Genomic DNA, 24587 nt, shown 5'->3' with positions numbered 1-24587 from the left:
ATGGCACTCTTGATTCACTACGACACATTTGAAGTCATCGTTCTTTCTACTGAGTTTTCGTCCTACACTCCTTCCCTCTTTAGTATCGCCATTTAAAAACCTTCTTCATCAGTTATATTTTTACTCCTATGACATGGCAAGCCTATTGCCATTTCGGCTTATCCTTTAGGTTATATGAGTTACTTCAGTGAATTTAGCTCCAAGTCTATCTTTTATAAGTTTATCTACCTGTAATATTGGTGCAATAAAGTGTTAAATAAATAAATATCTGTTTCAATGGTCCACTTAAAAGCTACTTTATTCACAATACTAGGATCTAATGAAATATGGCACATAAACACGTTATAGGTAATAAAAATATTTTATTTGTAGTTACAATAATTAATACCTCTAATAGGTACCTATTTTCTCATTCAATAAAATAATAGCTAAAACTACTTTGTAAGCTTTACGTAACAGAAATATACTATTATAGAGATACATATCTACTTTAATTTTACCCGTTAGACTTGCTATCATCTTTTCTCGTATCGTTCGAAAATGTTTCCGTGTCATTGTAGGCGGGATTATCAACTCCAGAGTCACTGCCGCCATCTATGCTGTCAATGACGGACTTTTGTTGATTCAAATCTAATATCTTAGGTTTATCGAGCTCCTTGCTAATGTTCTTACTGGCGACATCTGTCGTTGAATTAACTTTATCTGTTACTATCGTATCTCTACATTCCACATCTAAATCTGGTTTCTTTTTGCAGATGTCGATATCATGATTCAAAACCCTCTTACGAATATAGAATTGATTGAACAAATAATAAATGCATCCTGTAATAAAAGTTGCTGCTGCGAAAATCTGGTACGTCGGTCGGGTGCCGAAGAATTTCATCAGATAACCACCGATTAGACTCCCAGAACCTTTACCTGCAATACAAAACATATTAAAAAATTATTATTATTTCAAGGCATATAAGCTTTTCCATATGACGCATCACAAAAATATTTTATTTTTCGCCCCTTACGTTCATTCATGTGTGAATAATTCCTTGTATATAAATCAAGTGAACACCGCAACATGTGAACATTATCAAAATTAAAAATAAATTTACCATAAAACACATTCATATGGAAATCAAGCATGTAATTAGAGACATGTAATTAGTAATGCTTCATTCATTTATAAATTCTATCATAAAATAAATGTGCTGTCCAAATTGTATTATTTTGATTTTGACATCAAATTCATACATTCGTTTAAAATTCCGAAATAAAATCACGATAGGTAGGCATTTTTACTAATGATATGTTAAATTGTGTGGTTCGTAGTCAAATGACAGTAAACATACCGACACCGTAGTAAAGTCCTCCCAGCAGACCCTGCACGGAGGTATCGGTGGTAGTGGAGGAGAGGCGCGCCGCGTACGTGACGGCGGCCGTAAACGACAATGATGACGTCACAGATTCCAGAGCCTCAAAGATCAGGCACAACCAAGGATTGTAGATTAATGAGTACCCTGCGAAACAGTGACTTGTTATTTTCTACATTTTCCACAGGTAAAAATCCAAATTAAAGTTTTTTCAATCTGATCGAAAAACAACAAAAAAATTTAGCCTCCTGTAATAACATGACACGTCCAGTTGTCAAATTAATATACTTTACTTACTAAAGCATCATCATCGTCATCATTATATTAGCTCTCAACTGTCCACTGCTGAACATAAGCCTTCCCCATAAGGGGAGTTTTACCAGTAGTTGCCATGCTTAGGGCAACCGCAGTTAGGCTTTTAGAGATATTTTGAGAGGGACGCTGCTGCCCATCGCTTGACCATTACCACTAAAACATGTATCTACAGAATTATCATTACAACGAATTTCATCAAAATCCCTTCCCTATTTTCTGTAGGTCTTTTTTTTCTTTACATAACAAAAAAATCTTTGAATAAAATTACTTGATACGATCTATCAGTCTATCTACACATATCTATGTGGTTACAATCTGTATAAACTTACCTAGCAACCTGATAGCATAAAAGACGAAACCAATGAAAAGAACATTGGCATGCCCCAGTCTTCGGATTATAGGTCCAGAGAGTACCAGCAGTGGAAGTCCAGCAATACCTCCCACTGTGATAGTGATGCCCATCAAAGAACGAGACGCTCCCATGTCTTGGAGAAGCCAAAACAAGAAACTCTCTATGTAGCCCCACGCAGTACCTAAAAAAGAAATATATTAATTACGGCGAATCCATGTATTTTACATTATTTTTAACTTTTAATTTTACTTAGCCCACAATGAGAAGTTTCTCTTTGAAAACGTTATTAATAGGTTAAGATCCCACTGTTGATTTTTGCAGGTATAAGGATTTTTAATTATACCCAAATTCGGTTTAAATGAAAAATAAGTAAAAACATAATACAAAACACAAGATTTCCTGTTCTCTGTTAGTCGCAAGCTAGAATTGCTTTATAAAAAAACTGTGTAGCTGCAGAAGTCAGTAGCGAAATACAACCTTTAAAGAATTTTATGAGCTACCAAGCCATTGTTTGACTTGGTTTACAAGAATTATAATTATAAGTAGGTTGAACTAAAATACACTCCATCTATGTATCTATCTTTCATTGAAGTCTAGTCAAGCATTAAGCGTCATTGAGAAACCTTAAAAAAAGTTTATAAATTTATAATCTTTCATATGTATTATATGTACGTCGAGCAAAACCATCATTAATCAAAACCATTTAAATTTCCGAACTCTTCATTTTCTAGTAATCTCTCCATTACTACATATTTCAAGATTTACCTTCTCATAATATTAGATTCAATCTATCCTAATTTCAATATTAAACGATCAGTTTATTATATAGATATTAGAAACAATCATCTTAAATCAATCAAATTCTATTTTTACCCATAATAAAGCAAGCAATAAAAAGTGCCACAATTTCAATGTTCTTGAAAACAGATATGACATCTTCCAGCAAGTTCTGTGCAGGCTGCTTAAATTCCAAGTCGATACTCAGCATTAATATACCAGAAGCGACTTTCAAAACTGCATATAGGTAGAAAGCAGGTCTGTGGAAATAAAAAAAAATACAATTAACATAGACATATTTACTTCATACTAAGGATAACAATTCTTAAAGTATTTTAAATAAATAAATATACTGAAGACTCTTTTAGACAGAGAGATAGATACTATTTATTGTTTTCTCCAAAAGCTACAGTATTAAACTTATTATAAATAGATACAAACAATTACAAGAAATGTTCACACTGAAAAAACAATGGACGGCTTTTAAATACAGATTTAGGTACTATATAACAACCGACATAATATCGACTTACTGCTAATTCGCCAATTACATATATTCTATGAAATATATTCTAATGCGCTCTGAGTATATTCTAATGAAATGGGTTTATCTTATAAGCGAGGTAAGGGATGATAGGTGGATAATAAAACAGCAGGTGGTGAATATATCTGGAATTTAGCACAGTGGTTTCCAAGGGGAACCGCGTGGAGGTCGACCTAACATATATATTACCGTATATTGCTAGCAATGGCCTGGTAGGTCGCATTACTAATAATCCTTTCCCCCCAGAGTTTATTCATTAGGTACAAACAAAAAATTAAATCTTTCTTGGTTATAATATCAGTATAGATAATTAAAAAGAATAAATTATTGTGATAATAAATAGTCATTAAACACTGCATGGTTGCGTAATAATAGTTGTAATTAAGTCAATTATCATTACCAATTACAGTAAATTAATATCTAACTGCCTACCTGTTTGTGCAAATAAACTTAATCCTTGAACATTATGGGTGAAAATGGTTTTTTTTTACAACACAGGGGACAAACGAGCATGCGGCTCACCTGATGGTAAGTGACTACCGCCGCCCATGATCACCTACAACACCTACGGCATTGCAGGTGTGCTGCCGGCTTTTTAAAAAGGAATATGCTCTTTTCTTGAAGGTTATGTTGTCGTATCGGTTCGGAAATACTGCTGCTGGAAGTTGATTCCAAAGAGTGGTTGTGGAAAAAATGCCTTGAAAAACGCACGGTGGAGGACCGCCACTCGTCCAGATGGTTGGGATGAAATTTTAGTTTATAGCGGGTTGTACGATGGTGAAAATCAGCAGCAAAAAATGTGGAGTAAATACATGAGTATGTCTGGCTAACGTCAATACGTGGGGGAAAGGAATTGTTAGTAATGGGTTTGACAGCCCCATTTCTAGCAAAATGCCCTATCAGGTCGACCTCCACGTGGTTCCCTCTAGAAACCATCGTGGCTAATTTTTGTTGAATTCGTCACGATGGACTAATTGACCCACTTCATCCTCATCCTAATTCATCTGTCACTGATGCCCTGCTAGTGTATATCGATAGCGCACGCAGGGTTATTACTCCGTTATCATCCATTAAAAAAAGTCAATACGTATGCATCTATATTTTTTTAATGGGTGATAATGGAATGGTAACCCCGCCTGCGCTATCGGTATACGCTGGTGGGTCACCAAAGAGGGAACAGGTGAAGATGAAAAGGCAGGTCAGTTAGCTCATTGAGACGAATTCCACTAGAATTAATCACGACGGTTTCCAGGGGGAACCGCGTGGAGGTCGATTTGACAGGATGTAATGCTGGCAATGGTACTATTAGACCCCATTACTAACAATTCCTTTCCCCCCATGCACCTATATTATACAAATGAAAATATAACAGTAGCTCCTACACTGCCCTATCTACGCTGGCAGCAATAACGCTTTCGTATTACGTCTATGTCTCAGCCATTTTTGGAAAAATAACTTAATGTTCAGATACAATAACAACTATTACCTATCCGTACCTGAAATCCGTATATCCCTTGCCACGACTGGCATAGTCTATGAGTAGTCCTGACAAAGGAGAAGAGATCATGCCTCCAATGCTGCCGTAGACTCTTTGGAGGCCGTAGTCAGCCTTTTGTTCTCTCACAATGGCAATAACAGCACCCTCAAACATCGCGAACGCGGTCCCACCAATGATGCCAATCGATACCCGAACCTGTAAATAACCAAAAATACTGATGTGATAATGGAATGTTATCCCCATATACATTACCCTTTATATTATCCCCATAATATAAGTAGATTAGACATATTCGTAGACCGACTTTCAAGCACCGCCCTATGCCGTATCACTAAGTGGTGTCCATAAATAAGGTATCATTTGTTACATGTTTTTCATTGATAAATTGAAGAAAAAAAGAGAGGTCTTCCTCTTCTCCTTATAGGAAGAGGTTTAGTGAAAAGAAAAGATTTTATCAGACCTCCTTTACGTCCCCATATTTTATTGAAAGCAAGCGCACAATCTGTCTTGAAGTTTATACAACAGTTCTAAGACAGATGCCATAGAATAGCAATACTTTTTTTGTAATAGATGATAATGGAATTGTAACCCCGTCTGCGTTAACGGTACATTCTGGCGAGGCGCCAGTGAGGGATGATAGGTGAGAATGAAAAGACAAGTCAATTAGCCCATCGTGATGAATACACCTGGAATTCAACACGATAGTTTTCAGAGGGGAGTGCGAAGAGATTAAACTAATAAGGTATATTGCTAGCAATGAAGCTGATAGTCCGCATTATTATCAATCCCTTCCCCTAGAATTGCAAGGTTTAAGTGTAAAAGCCTTTAGCTAGATCGTTAAAATTATAAACAATCTATATGTAAGCTTACAACCGCAGTCAAGACATGTAGGACAAGGTCGTACCGAGATGCTTGCGCAATAATATGATCCGCACATGTGATGTGATAGTCAAGGAGTTAATGGCAAATATCGAATAAGCAGTGAAGCATCATAGACTTGCAAAATTTATACTTACAATTTAATAAGTCTTAGCTCCAAGAAATGTTACTCTTAAAATTTCAAATAAATTTACAATTGTACCTTAATTAAGATCTAAATTATTAACACTTATATTCTCGTCAGGTGCTTAAATCTAGAATTAGAGCTACTTAGATAATATATTGCCTGTAGATACTCATAAAAGCCACAGATATTTCTCAATAAATAAAAATGAAATGCTCTTCGTTTGTACACATAATTTTGGACCGATTTGATATTTTTGTTCATTACTGGACATTTTAACTTGAATAACATCTTTCATTAATTAATTTATAATATTTATTATTATCCTTATAATAATATTGTAAACTAGCTTTTCCCCGTTACTTCGTACCGGTTGATTTTAGAAGTAGGAAAACCAATAAAACAGACCATTTCTAGATAGCATATCAAGATGATCACATTTTAAGTTAGAACTTTTATCCATCCTCATTGAATCCAATTGAGAGAACTGTATCGTATTTATGGTAATGTAGTAGTTTTTGCGTGATGATGGAATAAATATATAGACAGATAGAGAGACAGACGAACAAAATTTTTAAAAATTATTATTTTGTATTCTATTTTTCTTAATAAGTCCATTTTTTTTAATATTTTCCATGTACAAATATCGTCTAGTAACAATTTTTTAATATTAGTAAGGTGAGATATTAAAATAAGTTTATTTGTGGTTGTTACTTCTTGATGTTTTAATATATTACTATTAATGCGATATATAAATACTAAATGGAATTGAGAAAGCCATAAACTACGGTTCATCCTAGTCAATGAACATTATGTCCCGGTCACATGAACGAAGTTGCAAGTAGCTAGTAAATAAATAAATGCTAAATTTTGATGTGAACAAGGATATTGTGTATCTTTACTTAGTACAAGTAATATGTAATTAAGTTTATCTTGTAACATTTTAAATATGTAGGTAAAGGTCATCACCAATCAGTTGAGAGAAATAGTCTTTTAAAAAACAATTAGTCAAGTTCGAGTTGAGCTTACACGCCAAAAGGTCCGCACATTATATAATCTGAAATTTGTGTTTTTGTTTACTTGTAATAAAAATGAATCCGGAATCCCTTACGTTGGGCTATAACTATTATTTAAAACCAAACAACATAACTAAATTTATTTTTGATACATCGTCCTATTTTTCTTATGATATCTACCTTTATAAACTTTTTTATATTAACTTTTATTAACTTTATAATATTTATAATTTTTTTTTATATTTATTTCGCTTCTCAATTTTCGAATCTCAAAAAATCGAAAATTCAATTTATTTTAATAAAAAAATTAGTTTGTTATTTATTTTTGTTATGATAAAACTGTCATATGATGCCTTACTTAAACTACTCAAGGCCTATATATACTCGTACTATATATGTAATTATAAAACGAGGAAGTATAACAGATATATATAATATTATGAGAAAGAATTTATATTTTTTAAATTATATAACTTTATATTATATAACTTGGTGTTACTGTGGTAAACATACGAAAAAATTTCAATTTTTGTATATATATATACATAAAAAAAAATTCTGCACTATACAATGAAAGGTAGGAATAACATGGTTGATAAGCGATAGAGGAGTAGAGATAAATAGAATATGCCAATCACAGCACGACCATGGCGTATCAAAACTATACACGCGGCCATACTTGCAAAGTCTAATTTAAAGACTATATGATAGGTTTGATTAATGTATCACAATTATTAATCTACTACTTAATACAGAAACATATAGTTTTTGGTTATAATATTATCATTCTTATAAGTTATTTTTATAACTTTGTAAGTATTTTTCCAACGCCGTATTGAAATAAACAACATCACAAAACATTTATTAATAATTTGAAGGTCAAGATCAAATTGTGTGCCATTTACTTAATTTTATATAAGCATACAGGTACCTACCACAAAATACCTATTTAGATACTTAAATTCAATTTGTTCATCAAATCAAAGTGGGAGTAAAAATGAAACATGCTGATTAATACTTGGAAATGGTTTCTATCGTCAACTAAGTATCGGAATCTGTGACATTATTGCATTTTTCTCACATGGCTGTGAATAGAAAACTGTTATAAAAAGCTAGGAGCATCAAAGATATAGTGGCACAAAGCTAGGCGCAGCGGGCGACACACATGTACTGCGGAATGGGAATGTAGGCAATGGGCCGGGTCGTACGCTCTCCATATCCAGTTCGTTATTACCCAGTTAGTTACTATTAGCCGACAATCTTCCTATCAACGGTTCCGTGGGTCAATTTGCATACGTTTACGTTAACGTTACACGTGCTCCTCCCATGTGTGTTCGGACGCTTTACCAGAATTAGGTAATAAACCTAATAACAATTTGACTTCTACCGGTTAACGGTGTTATTATTATACAGGTTTTGTTGCGGAATTTACCAAGTTCATGTCAGTCATTAATCATAGGATTACAGCTGTCAAAAATAGTTGCCATTGTCGCCTTAGATTAAGGACTATGAGTTTTTATTATGTGTGGCCTTTTCGTCCAAAATAATGGTCGCAAGCGCATTCACAATATTCAACAAAATAATACAAACATAAATCTAGGTAGACAGTGAAATTGACTTCACAAAATACTACCCTATCTAATTGGAAATTTTACTGTAAATATAATATGAGACTAAGATATCCGCAAAAGAGGTAAAGTGACTTATATAATCCGAAAAATCATAAAATTGATGTAGTATTAGAGCAAATTCAAAGAACCAATAACTGATGAACCAGGATAAACTGTCAAATGAAAAAAGTCAGAAGAGTGACGTATTAAACATTTGGTAACAAGGGGTTCCGCCTAAAATAAAATAAAAAAAGAGCATATGTACTCTCAAGCATGTCTTTACTCATAGCTGAAATCCCCGTTTATATTCTTAAGATGGGCACCAGACAATTCTGGTATGAGTACGGGTCACCCGGTCCCCTTTCATTTTGCCTAAAAGTGACGACCTCCAATGTGTTGTAGAGAATCAATGAATGTAGATGATTCAAAACCTAAAAGTAGTCAATGAATGAGACTCATGTTTAGCACTAGACAATAAATGACAGTAATGATATTATTGATAATGGCACAAATAAGGTTAAAAAAGGGGCTTTAATATGTGCGCTGTCTTGAACAGTGTTTTATGAAAAACACATAGCGAAACAGTATACTTTGTCATGTCCATGGTACTGATCATGTCTATAAGCGATGGTTACAACTTCCCATCAAGTGGCCTGTCACCTTGTTTGCCATTCTAAGTTACATAAAATTAAAAATTTTGCAATAAAACCTGTGGAACTAATAATTAGTCTTTTAAATAACATCGTATGAATACAATGAATTTCCATCAAGAATTTGCAACACAAACCGTGAATTATGAATTAAAGTTCTCAGTTAATAGGGTTAGGTAACTACTATTTTAAATTATAACATACAGCAAGATAAACCCAAAAGGTGAAAGCTGGATCCAATTCTATTTGTTGCTGTTGATTGTCGCATAGTTTATTCCGTGACACACCAGTAGCGCACGCTGCTGCACATCGACCAAACCGCATCGTGTCTGTCTGCACCCTCACTCCCTCGCCATCACGAGCCTGTTGAAGAAAGTTTATTAAAATAAACATTACTTGTATGTACCTGCAACTTGGTCTATGTAACCGAGATACGTTAGTCGAATGGAATAACAATTAACCTTTATCACTATTTCAAATACTATGTATATGCCATGATTAATGACGATTAATGAAACGCCAAAACGAAACAAATGTATTAAAATATTCTGCCCGCATGAATTATCTACTTAAAAAGTTTCATTAAAAGTTTTAAATCCATATAAACGTTAAAGCGTGGTTAATTAACAGACACCTTCACATATCTGTTTTCACATTTATATTCCTAATTATTATCATAAATATGAAAGTGAGATTTTTATTTATTTATTGGTTATCTCTTGGCAGCTTAATCGCACACCCAATCGTCATGAACTTTGGAATAAAGAGGAACGACAAAGATTATATCTTATCTCGGCCAAATAATATTTACCGGACAGGCGGACGAATATGCAGATGAAAATTAGTATAATAATTAATTAAATTAAGATATCTATTATATCTATTTTCATGTCAAGCAGTTAAAAAGGCAGAGGAATCCGAAAGTCAAATTACTCGTCACAAAACAAATAATTCATTTATTTCTTAATTCATACATGGTCTACACAAATATTATTACTAATAATTATAGGTATATGAATAAACATATATGCATATTTACTTACTAAATTATCTGTACATGTAACGCCATTAAGACCTTCATCAATCTCCGTTGTATTCCACGTCGATACAGCTCTCACAGAATAATCTCGAACGTCGGTCGATGTTTCTTGTGTCTCATGAGAAATCCTGACGTAATATTTCATTTCTTTTTGTTGCGCTACCATTTCCTCGAAAATACTATCACTTCCCAAAGAACATGTTGCATTCGTAGTGTCATGTAAACATTCCATTAAGAAAAGTTTCGGTGCTGGGAAGAATATTTGATCATCAGAAACTTTTGAAACGGTCGTATTAACGTAAGGGTCATTGGTCAGTATCCGTGTTGTGCTTTGATCCTTTTTGGGAGTCATCTTGTGAGGTAGCATCGATGTTACTGTGTGTCGGTATACAAGACGCTGTGATCCAGCTGGTGACTGCAATTGTACATCGTAAGAATGCGTGTGTACAATCGAATCTATTTCCTCCAATGTTATATCATCTGGTAGGTCGCAAACAAAGCCACAAGAGAGTAGACTAAAACAATAAAGATTTATAATATCACTATCATGTAAGATTACTATAACAGTTAATATACTAAAAACATAAAACATCTCTTAAACCTATTCAAGATGTTTTGTCTTTTTCTTTTGCGTTAATTTCCCAATTTAAAAGATAGTAACAAAATACTCTAACAGTTAAAATAGATTTGTTTTAGTTTTTATGAATAAGGTGGCAAATATTTAAATACAAATTAAAAAGTGGTTATAAATAATTTTCATGAAAACATAAATAATAAGGTAGTATTCCTGAGTCCTCAGGAATAGCAACATATGGAGGGTATCTATATGTGTGTACATGTCCAGCTGACATTTGTGTTTACCAAAACCGTCAGCTTATTTGTAAAGTCATATAAAAAAAAAAGTATCCAAGTTTTGTAAAATAGCCGTAATTTTACGTTTTTTGTTTTTTTTTTTTAATTACGCAATATTATCTCTTTTTCAGTACTAAAAAATATATTTTATAGGGAAATATTCATTTGTATCATATATTCAAAACTGAACTTGAAAGCAACTACTATGTTTCGATTCTTTCAAATATATATATTTGAAAGAATCGAAATTTATTGCCCGTATTAATTGGGGAATGGGCAGTTAACTATCGATTGAAATTTATATAAAAATATATATCGATAACATACATATTTTAAAATAAATAAGTGTTTATATTCGCCAGTTATTGCTAAGCAATTTGACAATAACTGTAAGGGTAATTGTGTAATTTTTGATTGTTAAACAAATATATAAATAGAAAAAAAGACTTTTATCAACAACCAATTAATAAAAACCCTAAAAAAACCTGCCAAAGGACAGAAGTTGCAGAGTTCGCCCGCTACTTACTTGGTCCTAAAATATAGTAAGAAATCGCAAGAACGCCCAATTGCCAATAATAACAACTCAGTAATTTCCTGGCACAAAAATATAAAGAAACCCGAGAAGGGTTATTTCATCATAACATAGAGATCTCGAAAAAATTATGACTATTTCCATTATGAAAAGTAATATCAAAATATCTTTGAAGTAAAATCTACATAAATATGACTATGTACTATAAAAATACAAAACGTAAAATTCCTTAATTATAATAAACATAAATTTTGAAATGTAAAATAATAATAATGAAACCACCACAAAACTCTACAGGACTTCTAGTTTTGTAGTGGTTGTGTTTCTTACTGCCTAAAGCTTTTTGAGAATTAGGTACTTACGTGACATTGATGTCATAAGCATAGGGATGTAATGGCACACAAGGATAGTCATTCATATGGCGAAGATGCAGTCCGTCGGCACTGCATGTTGCCAGAAGCTCCACACTGGGCGGAAAAGTGACGGTGATTCTTCCTACGGGCACAGCCAACAGTAGCAACGCCGAAGCTCCACCCAACGTCGATGATAAAGCCAGCAGTAACTATACAAATATATGTATATGCATATAAATAATCAGTACAATTTATTTTTATAAATAAGAAAATATTTTTATTAAGATGGATTGCAAATTTTACAAGTGCTAATAATCTCCAGCATCAACAGAATCATTAAATTTTGATAATTTCATATGATTCACCCGGGTTAACAATTCCTTAATATCCCACTACAGGGCATGAGTTTCATAGATAAGGATATAGTCTGCTAATACCACGTTAGCCTGCACAGTATTTAGTTTTCTTTCTAATCTTAATTCCCGTGTTTAATTCTCTTAATTGAGTTTTGATCCATCGCATTCTGAAGATATAACAAGTGCTTCTTCACAGTATATAACTACTTAAATAACATCCTCTTACTATATATGCTATGAAGTATCAAGAGTAGTAGTGTAGTAATTGTAATAAGGAAGAATGAGATCTTAGTTAATAGGTTAACAACGCAAGAAGTGTGTCGCAAACAGAAAATTATTTTCTCAAGTCAATTATATTCCTTATGTACTATTATACGAGACAATTGTCTTTTCTTATCAGATAGATTAAATGAAATAATGAATAGCTATTACCAAAGATCAAATTATTACAATTACAATCACTTAATACGAGCACTACCTGTTATCGTTCTTTAACACCGCATACATTGGTATGGCGAATGATAACCTAAACGTGTTTGCAAGAGATTATAATAGTTCTTAAATAGCTTAAAAACGACTAGGTACCGGGGGAGGACGGAATTACAGCAAAGCTTCTGAGAGCGAGTGGAAAACCGATACTTGTAGTCCTTCAGAGGCTATTTAATTTCGCCATTCATAACGGGGTCACATCCGAGGCTTGGAGCAGAAGTACTGTAGTCCTGTTCTTAAAAAGGATAACAATACTCTAATGAAGAACTATAGATCGATATCCCTTCTGAATCGCATCTACGTACTGTTTTCGAGAGTCCTGACCAATCGTTTTACGCGCAAACTCGACGACTTCCAGCTATTCGCAAGAGCTGGCTTCCAAATGGGTTTTAGCATCATAGACCACAAACATACGCTATGGCAAATTATACAGAAGACCAAAAAGTATAATCTACCACTATGTCTGGCGTTTATGGACTAAGAGAAAGCCTTTGATTTGGTCGAGACATGGGCGGTATTACAGTCTGTTCAGCGATGCCAGATCGACTATAAGTATATTGAAGTGTTGAAAGATGTGCAAAATAAGGCTACAATGTCTATTTGAGTACAGAATCAAAATTCGAAACCCAACTCAGTGCAGAAAGATATAAGACAGGTTGATGTTATATCCGATTCGAAGATGTTTTCAAACTCCTTTAAGATGACCCTCCCACTACATGGAATGACGACCTTAAATGCATTGTAGCGAGTCAATGGGTACAGGTAGCTCAGAACCGTTCCTTAAGGCAATCTATGGGGAGGCCTTCGTTCAGCAATACAGCTACGAACAGTTAACCTCTTTTAATTGATTGTACCTAATTTGTAATTGTAAAAATGATTAACATTATCGAAGTTTAAAATAGAATTTGAATATCTACTATTTCCATGAACAATAACATCATTCACATGAAAAATGAAATGCTATACAATAGATGTGTAGCCACGCAAATGATGAAATTACAGGTATTGAGAGAAAACAACAGGATGTGGCGTTTATGAAGCATGATCGACAAAAATGGACAAATTGCTATTTTAGGTAGGTACCTACATAATTGAACTTCGGTCATCGCAAATGTCATCCAAGAATAGAGACGTTCGGGTGCACAGCCCGTGACGGTGTAGGTAGATACCTGCCTACGTAATTACCTAGACATTATTGTCAAATGATGTAATAAGGTAATTAATCCCACAATATGAAGTTACTTGCTTAGACAATAAGTATGATTGGTTTATTCGTTTATATTAACGTACCTATCAACATCTTATATGAGTTTAAAAACACAGTAAATTACTTTTGAATTTTAGCCTTAAAAATCAGATGTTATATTGAAGTGAGAGTATTCACGTGTACTTTCTATAAGCTATAAATAGCTGACAGAGCAAATGATTTCTTGTCATTTACCAGATCCACTTTTTCCTTACAAAACTGTCCTATCTCACAAATTGGAGCAAATAATACACATTGCATCTGATCAGCAGATATAGACATTCTATAGAATTTCGCCGAAACGAACTCAAACGTTTTTATTATAATTGCCCAAATAAAGATATAAGAATAGAAGCAGAACTTAAAATTATTTTATTTCTTACTGACTTTTAGTTCTTGACTTGGAGTCTGTATCACATGTGATATCTACACTACATAGTCAGCAAAAATCATAATAAAAAATACTAAAACCACAGATTTCATCTATTCAGAATTTTATTAAGTGTATGGTATAAATAGAAAGGCTCTAACTTATCTCAACACCTCGGTCAAGCTAATATTGTCATAGTTTTATAATTCACGTCACTTTCACACTCATATATATCTAAAATGTAATCATTGATATAGTTTAACGGTTCACTTTCCTTATTTAATTGTAAGTGATAAGCTACATTCTCTTTTTGATATAATAAACAAAACAAACAGAAACTAGGAATAATCCACCCTTAAATCGTTAGCTATTTTGTTATATTACTGTAAAAGTCATACACACATTTGAATATTGTATTGACCAGTTGTTATTTTTTTGGTAGGAGGATTTATCGTAAAAGAATCTTCATATTGTGGTCAACACATGAAGCCATATTATGCGCTGTGACGCTGTTTCCGGGTGCCTAGATATGGACTTGTGACGCGCGCGCATATCAATACGAGACGAACTCGTCCTATAGATGATCGTATGACAATAGGACAACTACAATGCAAGGTAAAGGTTATTGTAACCAGGATTGGATGTAATTCGCATTACGGATGTTGTGCATTAGCTCGATTAAATCGAACCGGAACGTTCACGGGAAATGAAGGTTAAAAACATGATCAGAAAATTATTTGAAAACTCATCGCAGAATTAGAACGATGACTAAATTAATTCTAGTCGACGAATTTTAAATTTGAATTGAAATAACAACTACTATGCATACCAAACTAAGAAGTTTGTTTTATAGGTACTAGACAACTCAATTCTTTTGTAAATACATGTATATGTATTAGACATAAAAAACACACAACCAATGCAAACAGACTTACTCTTAAGTACAATTTTAGATTATATCAATAGTATAGAATTTGAAAGAAAAACTTTAAAACTACTGAATAGATATTTAATGCTTTTATGAAACAGACATAAATATAGTTAGACGAGTCATTTTATTTAATTAAATCGTTTACTTTGATGTTATTTTACTTTGATTACTTTTCCTACAAACTATAGATAATTCAATTAATAATAAAAAAAAAATTGGTCTAGCATTTACGTATAGCAATTTTTTTGTAAAATGCTTTTTTTTTGTTTAAATAATTTGCAATGAAGTCATTTCATATTTTCAATTTTTAAGCGACGTCAAGAAGAAAAAAGTTTAAATACAAAGATATATTTTCTCTAAAGTATTAAGATAAAACAACTAAATAAGAGGCGAATAAAAAAAACAAAGCACAATACATAAGTACAAGAGAAGGAAAACGTGTAGTTAATCCTTATACCGAATTGCTTGACCAGCGTGATAATAAGAGGCCTCTAAGAGTTATGATTTAACAACTCAACCAAGCCTATATTAATACCATTATTGAATGAATTAATAAATGATGATAATTTAATGTGTAAAACTACGAATTAAATAAAAAGTAATAGTTACAGTTTTCGACCAACAATTTTAACAAAGACAACAAAGCCTGCATAGTGGATGCTTAATTCTATATGTAAACTTGTTATTGCGCAAATCACAATCGTATTCAAATTATTTTCTGGTAGACATCTTATTTAGAATTTTCAAATAATTCCATCTATAGTATATATATATATATATATATATATATATATATATATATATATATATATATATATATATATATAAGATTTTTTTCTGCACTATACAATGAAAATTAGGAATAACATGGTTGATAAGCGATAGAGGAGTAGAGATAAATAGAATATGCTAATTACAGTACGATCATGGCGTATCAATGCCAACATATACACGCGGCCATATTTGCAAAGTCTAATTTAAAGACCATATGATAGGTCTGAATTATGTGTCGTAATTATTGATCTACTACTTAATACAGAAACATATAGTTTTAGTTATAATATTAGCATTCTTATAAGTTATTTTTATAAGTTTACAAGTATATACTGATTTTTAGATTTTCTAATCTCTGAACCGTTTTTAATCTAAGTTTTTACATATACTTTTTTTTCAATGCAACTTACAATACAAATCTGATGGAAAGCCGGAAATTCTTTAACAAAGTATACGTTTCGCCCATGTCATCACCCATGCGTTGCCATTCCTGAGAACTCAGGTGTGATTCCTCTGGACCCTATAAATTCACTACCGTATCCCACTCTTCAAACCAAAACACAGTCATGCAAACACAACTGCTTCACGGTAGAAACATGAATGGGACAGAGGTTGTTCTTGGTCTTTAGCTAAATTTATATAAAGATTCCTTAATCATTAAAAAATCACCATCATATCAGCCATTATCTATCACTGCTCAACGTATGCCTCTCTCATAGACTGCCACAAAGAACGGACGGAAGCCATTTGCATCCACTGACTTCTGCAATGCATTTGAGGTCACATTCCATTCTTATGGATGGAATATGTTGCTGACCATATAACTCAAAGAATACAAAATTCTGAGTATCAGGTCCACCCTTAGTCACACTTTTTAAGACATTATTAAGAAAGGACACCCACTCGGAACACAGGGATGGTCACGGTAAGAATCGTAAAACAATCCTATAGTATCCCAGTGTAATGTATTCGCACACAATCTTCTTAAATTAAATCTCAAAAATAGTTTAACGTTACCATGATTGTTAAAAATTGGAGCTGCCAGAGACTGAACCATTGGGGGGTGCCATTAGTTGCTACTGACAGGCGAATTAACAACCGCAGCAACGCGTTTGGAGATATTTTAAGAGGGACGCTGCTGACCATATCTCGACCAAAAGTTTCCTTAGTCACCTTTTACGACACCCACCGGAAAGGAAGGAGTGTTTATATTATTCAAAAATAGTTTATCATTGTGCGAGAAATTGTATATTATGCAGGTATTCCATACCCTAAAGTTTCCTATCTTGTCTGCAAGCATTCCAGCAAGCGGCGGCATCACTATTGAAATGACTGGCGTCACAGCAGACATTATAGCTGTCTCCTCTACATTAATGCCCAGCTCACGCATATGTATTGTTAAATAAGGATACAGCACAAACAAAGCTGAAATAAACAACAATTATCTTAGTAAAAAATATCAATAACATTTTTAATTAAAAACAATGTTGTAGACACCGATATTTAATAAAGATATTGTGGTGCATCTGTGTCAACCAAGTGAAATTAATATTATTACTTATTTTTGTAGTAAATGCATCGCCTACTTAATGTTCTGCTTACCTAATGGTTGACTCGTAGAGAATGTCATTAGGTGTTAAGTTCGCCATATGTACTTACTTACTTATACTATATGTTACTTATACTATATATTTGTGCATTCAAGTTTAAGTAAATATTTCTAATTTTATTAATTTATTTTACACTTTTTTGCACCAAAATTACAGGAATTGTTGAAGGATTTTCAATAAGCATACAGGTAGTATAGTACAAAAGGCGGTCTTATTGCTAAGTAATCTCTTCCAGACAATCTTGAATTTAAAATTTTGAAATTATATTTTTTTTTAATCAAGATCCATCAACACTGTAAGTATATACTTCTACATTAAGTTGCAACTACTTACTTGATGCATGTACAAAAAATAATATCTTTAGCGGTATCAGTTTTTTCTGCTTGAGATCATCAGTGATCCGCTTAAAGAAGGAACGTAAGAAATGCATCTTGGCTTATATTATTATTATTAGAAATGTTTACACATCAGTTTAAAAATTATCAATTAGTTTTTTCCACGCGACTATGACGTACTACGTGGAAAAAATCGTTCTTCAGCCAGCCTCCCACATGTATGTTTCCTTGCTGATGTACTCGGCACATGAAAGTCTGTAGATTTTTTTATTTCTGAAACAAGATTATCAATATTAAAATAAAAGCAAAATACAAATTTATAAATACAATACCTAGATATATTTCGAGTTTTTGTAAATCGTGTTAAGATTTTTTTTTATTCAAATAACTTTATTAACCAAAAGAAAATATGATACAAAAGGTGGGCTTAATACTAGCAGCATTCTCTAACAGTCAACCTTTGAGATGAATAGTGAATCACGTTCTCGGTACTTCATTAAAAATAATAGTTAAGAATTTATTCTATTTGATAAACTACCTAGATAGAATAACCTAAATAGAATCTTGAATGAACTTTGTGTGCAATAAATATTTACTAAGAGTATCACTTAGAAAATCATAACGTTAATAATTACATATAATCACTCAATAAAAACAAGACGTTACTCAAAGAAAAAGTATTTAAACTTTCTAATTAAAATTAGATTAAGATTGTATACATATAAAGTAGTTGCTGACAATATTTAGTCATTAAATTATTGGAATTAGGAATATTCCAGTAATTTATTAACCAATTTTATTAAAATACTTTCAAATTTTATGGTTAATATATTGATTGTCACATTCACACACACACATATATATATATATATATATATATATATATATATATATATATATATATATATATATATATATATATATAATTTCAATAGAATTAAATTTATGAGACGTAGTCAGTTGTCTTGAAGCAAGTCATGCTTACTGTAATATCCAGACTGCTGGCGACATGATAGCCGAATCATTATACTCCCTAATAATCCATTATACTCGTGAACGAATACTCGTTGTAAATCCTTACTAATATTATAAATGTGGAAATGAATTTGATTGTTTTTTACCTTATACCGCCTTCACGGCTTACTTGATAAGTAATAAGTAGTTATTGTATCCCATCAATTTTTATAATATTTAAACTATTTGATTTAATAAATCAACATCCGAGTTTCTTATCTATTCATGTCAATTAAATTTGAAATCCAAATTAAGCGATAGAAGGTACTACTAAAAAATAATAAAAAACTACTTGCATTAAATTTATTTCTGTCTCTTATGATAAATGTTGTATATCTTTTTTTTTTTTTATTATTTTACATTATAAATTTATGTGAAAGTTACATAAATTTAAAATTACTTTCATTAGAATAATATTTACTATACCCTCATTACCTATGTTTTGTGCGAGTTCTCACATATAACCGGTTAAATACATAGACAAACACGGTTACATACCGTTTCCGTTTCCAGAAACAATGGCTAACAGTTGGTCCACTCATAACAATACCGGTATAAGTAACTGATGACTCAAACCAATTTCACTTCTTTTTGATAATATCTTTGTTGTATAAATTTTGTTATGGAAATAAACAATTCTCCTTTTCTTTTCTTCTGTTTTAAATAATCAAGTTATTTAAAAACGAAAGGAATAATTCTCTATAGACATGGTATCTAATACTATAAAATTGTGATTGTCCTTATCTGTACATAGAAGATATTTATAGAAAAATTATATGAGAAGCCTTAAGATAATTATAAGAGCAATAGAAGCCAAAACAATATTTTTTTACAACACAGGGGGCAAACGAGCATGCGGCTCACCTGATGGTAAGTGACTACCGCTGCCCATGATCACCCACAACAACAACGTTATTGCAGGTGTATTGCCGGACTTTTAAAAAGGAATATGCTCTTTTCCTAAAGGTTATGATGTCGTATCGGTTCGGAAATACCGTTGCTGGAAGTTGATTCCAAATAGTGGTTGTGCATGGAAGAAAGTACTTTGAAAACGCACGATTTGTAGAATGTATGTCTGTCTGTCAATCCACGTACTGTTACTGCAACTAGTATTTTTGTACTAATGTTACATAAAACTACTGCACTAAATTGGATGCGATTTTCACAATTTTATTTCTAGTGTAACATTTTATCTTGTGTATCATCCAGCTGTGGTTACCTACTTCCAAAATCCGTGCACAAAAAATTTACAAATAAAAACTAGGATATAAATTTACTTTGATTTAAATTTATGCATACAATGTATCTTTTTCAACTAATATTAGGTATTAAACGTGCTCAAAATATATTTACTTTATCGCTACCAATATTAAAATATACATAATCCTATTGTACGTGATTTCCAAACAAAAACATTAACAGGTTTACTATATTAGAATCACCTTTGCAAATTCTATATCTATTTACATTGCAGTTGTTATGTTGTTACTATATAACTACAGATGTAGGTGTATAATACATAACTTTTAAAACAAATATCGAATAAATATTACAGGACACTGTCTCTAAAGACTAAGATTGGAATATGCAACGATCTCTCTCAATTATATTTTTTTTTTCTAAATAGTATATGATCTTTGGCCTCTATTCAATACCTTCAATTCAACCAAGGCAGACGGCGTGGACGACGTGGGTCACTTCGCAGTGAAGGGACTCGTGCCTCAAAGATTTATAGTATAAATCTTTTGAGGTTTTTTTTTTAGAAAAAGAAATTTTACTTCTAAAGTTATATATAGTAGATTAGGATGATGAGATTTATCATTTTATAAAAGGTAAAATTTTTCGCGTCAAATTGAAACTTAACTTTAGAAGTGATTTTTGATTCTTATTTGAAGTGAGAATTTGATTTTTGGAAATATTTTCAAATATTTTTAACCCTCATTTTAGCGTCACTAAAAGGCCTCCCAAAATATAACTTATATAAATTTTGGCATTAACTCTAAATTAAAGAGGTGCACAAAGAAGTGCACACCACGCTCTATGGCAAACCATGACACACTATGCCATTGTTACAACGTTGTGAGCAGACAACACTGACCATCAGGTGAGCCGCATGCTCGTTTACCCCTGTGTTATAAAAAAAAACAGTTTATTTACACAGACACTTTAAGCTGTGATAATTTGAACAAACCTTGTGAATCACGAATGTTGTGCAGCGTTGCACCGCTGTGCGTATTAAGTATTCCAGAGTATTTTCAGTGTTATAGGTGTTCACGTACCCACATTACATACAGCGTCAACTTACAATGCATACATGGTCGTCTTAACTATTAGGAGAAGAGGTGAACACTGAATAGGAACGTTTAAATTCCATCGTGTGTAGAACAAACCTCTGGCTCACGAAAACCGACTAATCTCAGCAAAGGGACTGACTACACAAACTATAGTGTATGGTAATGCTGGTAGCAGAATGTATAGCATCCGTGGTTTCATGATAAAGGCAACTGTCACCTAAACGCTCTTATATTGTACCATGCTTATTTTTAATATCCATTAAAAATATTTTTTATTCAAAAGACCCGATTTGCTTGATGTTCCATATATCTAACGCTAAGTACATAACATTTTACTCATATACTTAATAAAGAGATCATTCAACTCTTCATAACTAAACATCTTGATTAAAAGTTGGTCCAAACTACTGCATAACAAAGAAAAAGATAGTACAAGATGCAGGCAGCTAAATCAAACAGCCTCCTACAAGATCTTACTCTCATGTAGCCTATTCAAACTATACAGACAATAGGAAACTGTTAGACAGTACACCTACGATATAATCGTAGGTACCTATATAATGAATTTAACATAGCAGGAGGCAAACGTACCTATTGTCCTCTCTCGATTTATTTTGTTTTGTTGACGGTGTTTTAATTTAAAGTTGTCAGTAATTAAGTAAACACCCACATTTTTTTAGTGTCAATCTTTCTTTTTTTTTTATATATAACGCAGGGAGCAAACGAGCATGCGGCTCACTTGATGGTAAGTGACTACCGCCTACTACCGACTACCAATTATTGGAATCAAGATGTAATAGTAAAATTACACCATAAAGTCACATTACGATTCTATATTATGAGTATCTATGCATATATACTGGCTAGAAATAAAAAACATATTAACAAACCAAATAATATAACAAACATACTAACAATAAAATTATAAAACATTTCTCCACTAGCATAGTATATTAATAAAATTTAGCTAAATTTAAGATTTGTACTCAAGGCTATCCGCAGTACATTTTTTTCCTGCGTGGTTATTTTCCGTGGGAATGTCTGTCTATATACTGATGAATACAGATTATTAGCGTATAATATTTTTAAGTTGCGCATATAGCTTTACACATTTCCTTTGTTACAAAATTTCGCAGAAAATATCATCGATTAAATGGAATAAAATATCACTTAACGTTAAACAATTAAAATTATTCTGAGGCGTCATTTCTCTAAAACTATTTCTAAATTTAAAATTATAGTTTGATATCTCAACAAAAAGTTTACTGTAAGGACCAATATGAACGAATAGATTAAAGTAATAATATGTATAATTTTAGTTTAAGATGGTCCATGAAATAGTCATCATCATCAGCATATTAGCCTTTAACTGTCCACTGCTGAACATAAGCCGAGGAGGCTTATATTCAGCAGTGCACATTTAAAGTTTTATGGACAATGGGGTTGATTCTGAGGTGCCATTTCTCTAAATACCACCACATCTAATATTTTAATCAGTTATTTTAAGTTAGTTACTTTTATTAGTAAATTACTATTTCATTACGCCGTGTGGTCCCAGCATAGAATAGGCCACCCCTTCCTTTTCCATAGATCTCGTAAAAGCCGACTAAGAGAGAGGGAGGGATGGGCAGCAGCATCTCTCGTAAAACATCTCTAAAGCCTGCTGCTGATGCCAATCCGCCTGCCAAGCGCAGTAATTACTAGAAATCCAATATACCCAGCCAGGTCGACCTCCTCGCGGTTCTCCCTGGAAACTATCATGGTTAATTCCTTGTGAATTCGTCATGATGGGCTATCTGGCCTATTTTTATTCTCATCGATTACCCTTCACTGGTTAGCGCAGGCGGGGTTACCATTCCATTTCCACCCACCAAAAAAACAATGTATATTTGTAAGATTTCATTTATACTGGTCCTCAGAAATATGATATCACTGTTATTTTAAACTGAAATTTTAGTTTTAGATATATAAAGATAAAATAATACATTAGAATCCATCTGCGCACTTTATTAAAAGAAACAAATTCTAAATTGGTCAGACCGCGAAACTTGTTTTCGGGACATAACGAGCCTGTGTAGAGATATCTGTATATCTCCTTCTCCACAGAAAAAAAGATAGATTATTTTTTTATACCTAAACTATAAATATTGTAAATATTATCGTTTCCTGCACATGCATGTTGAATGTTTTGTGTTATTCTTGTGTTCGCTGCTGATTTAAGTACCTACTTCGTTCCTAGTACTCAACAGAACCATTAAACGGTTGCTTAATAATTCATATTTAACATGAGTATAACAAGGTATTTTAAAGATATATTTTTGCCATTCTAATTTACACAAACAATGTATTCTAATAATCTTTACTATTACTTACGTTTCTACGTACAAAAAAAGTTCAAAGATATTAAAATAAATATACCCTTTTGAATTAATCATCTATCCGCCCTGATATAATATTATTTAAGTAGATATAAAAAAACCTCTAAAATTACATATATATATATAATTTGTTTAATAATACAATCACAGTTCAAACATATTTCAAATACATACCACAACAGTAAATAAAAAAATCTTATCGTAAAATTCACTTCAATTTTTTATTGCTCGCTCTTAATACAATTGGTCCACTTCTTAAAGTAAATACAAAAGTTTTAAGATACTATTATATTGGAACTTCAATGTCTATATATAAATATGGTATTTATTTATGGGATAATTTTACGTGAATATATTCAAAGGTGCGCCCACATCTAGACGCGTGTAAAACGCATGCGCGACCGCAAGTAGGAAAGTTTTGCGCGACACTAGCGTCTGGTGCTGGCGCAACCCTGTGCTCGTCCCCGTTCATATGCGAAACACCATTCATACGACGATTCTCTGTTAGGTATAACAAACTGCGGCCGTAAGCAGTGAAAGGCAACCGCCTAGATAGAATATGGTCTGTTGTGGTTTTCTATGCAAATCAATCCACGAACAACGACCTATCATCGAATTCATTGACATTTACCCTGCAATAAATACCTCACATTGTGATAAATTTTATTCACCTAGTTATAATCTTAGTCACATTTTATCTTATTAAATTCAGAACATGATCTCTTTCAATAATTATGTTCAGTACCTACCTAGGTACCTATAAAAACCGCAATCTCGTCAGACATAGATAACAATAAGTATAGATAATATTATGCAAATTAACAGTTTTATGTTTCGATGCACATGTCAGCAGAGCCTGTAGACAAAGTAGCATTCTATAGCGAAACC

At 32.5% G+C, this 24587-nt stretch overlaps 1 protein-coding gene across 1 annotated transcript; it reads right to left on the bottom strand.

Annotated features, from left to right (window-relative positions):
• Positions 1-271: 271 nt before the first annotated feature.
• On the bottom strand, positions 272-24151 carry LOC113518264 (uncharacterized). The gene is made up of 11 exons (XM_026903099.3): positions 23874-24151; positions 18012-18286; positions 17339-17493; positions 11912-12111; positions 10170-10680; positions 9331-9489; positions 4846-5042; positions 2902-3065; positions 2006-2209; positions 1341-1508; positions 272-918 (listed from the first exon to the last, which is right to left on the bottom strand). Exons 2-11 carry the CDS (start codon positions 18106-18108, stop codon positions 497-499), a joined length of 2277 nt encoding a protein of 758 aa, XP_026758900.2. The 5' UTR covers positions 18109-18286; positions 23874-24151; the 3' UTR covers positions 272-496.
• Positions 24152-24587: the final 436 nt, after the last annotated feature.

The sequence above is a fragment of the Galleria mellonella genome, unplaced genomic scaffold (assembly GCF_026898425.1).
Source record: "Galleria mellonella isolate WM207_F2 unplaced genomic scaffold, CSIRO_AGI_GalMel_v1 utg132, whole genome shotgun sequence".
Taxonomy (NCBI): domain Eukaryota; kingdom Metazoa; phylum Arthropoda; class Insecta; order Lepidoptera; family Pyralidae; genus Galleria; species Galleria mellonella.
This window is presented reverse-complemented; position numbering and strand designations above follow the sequence as displayed.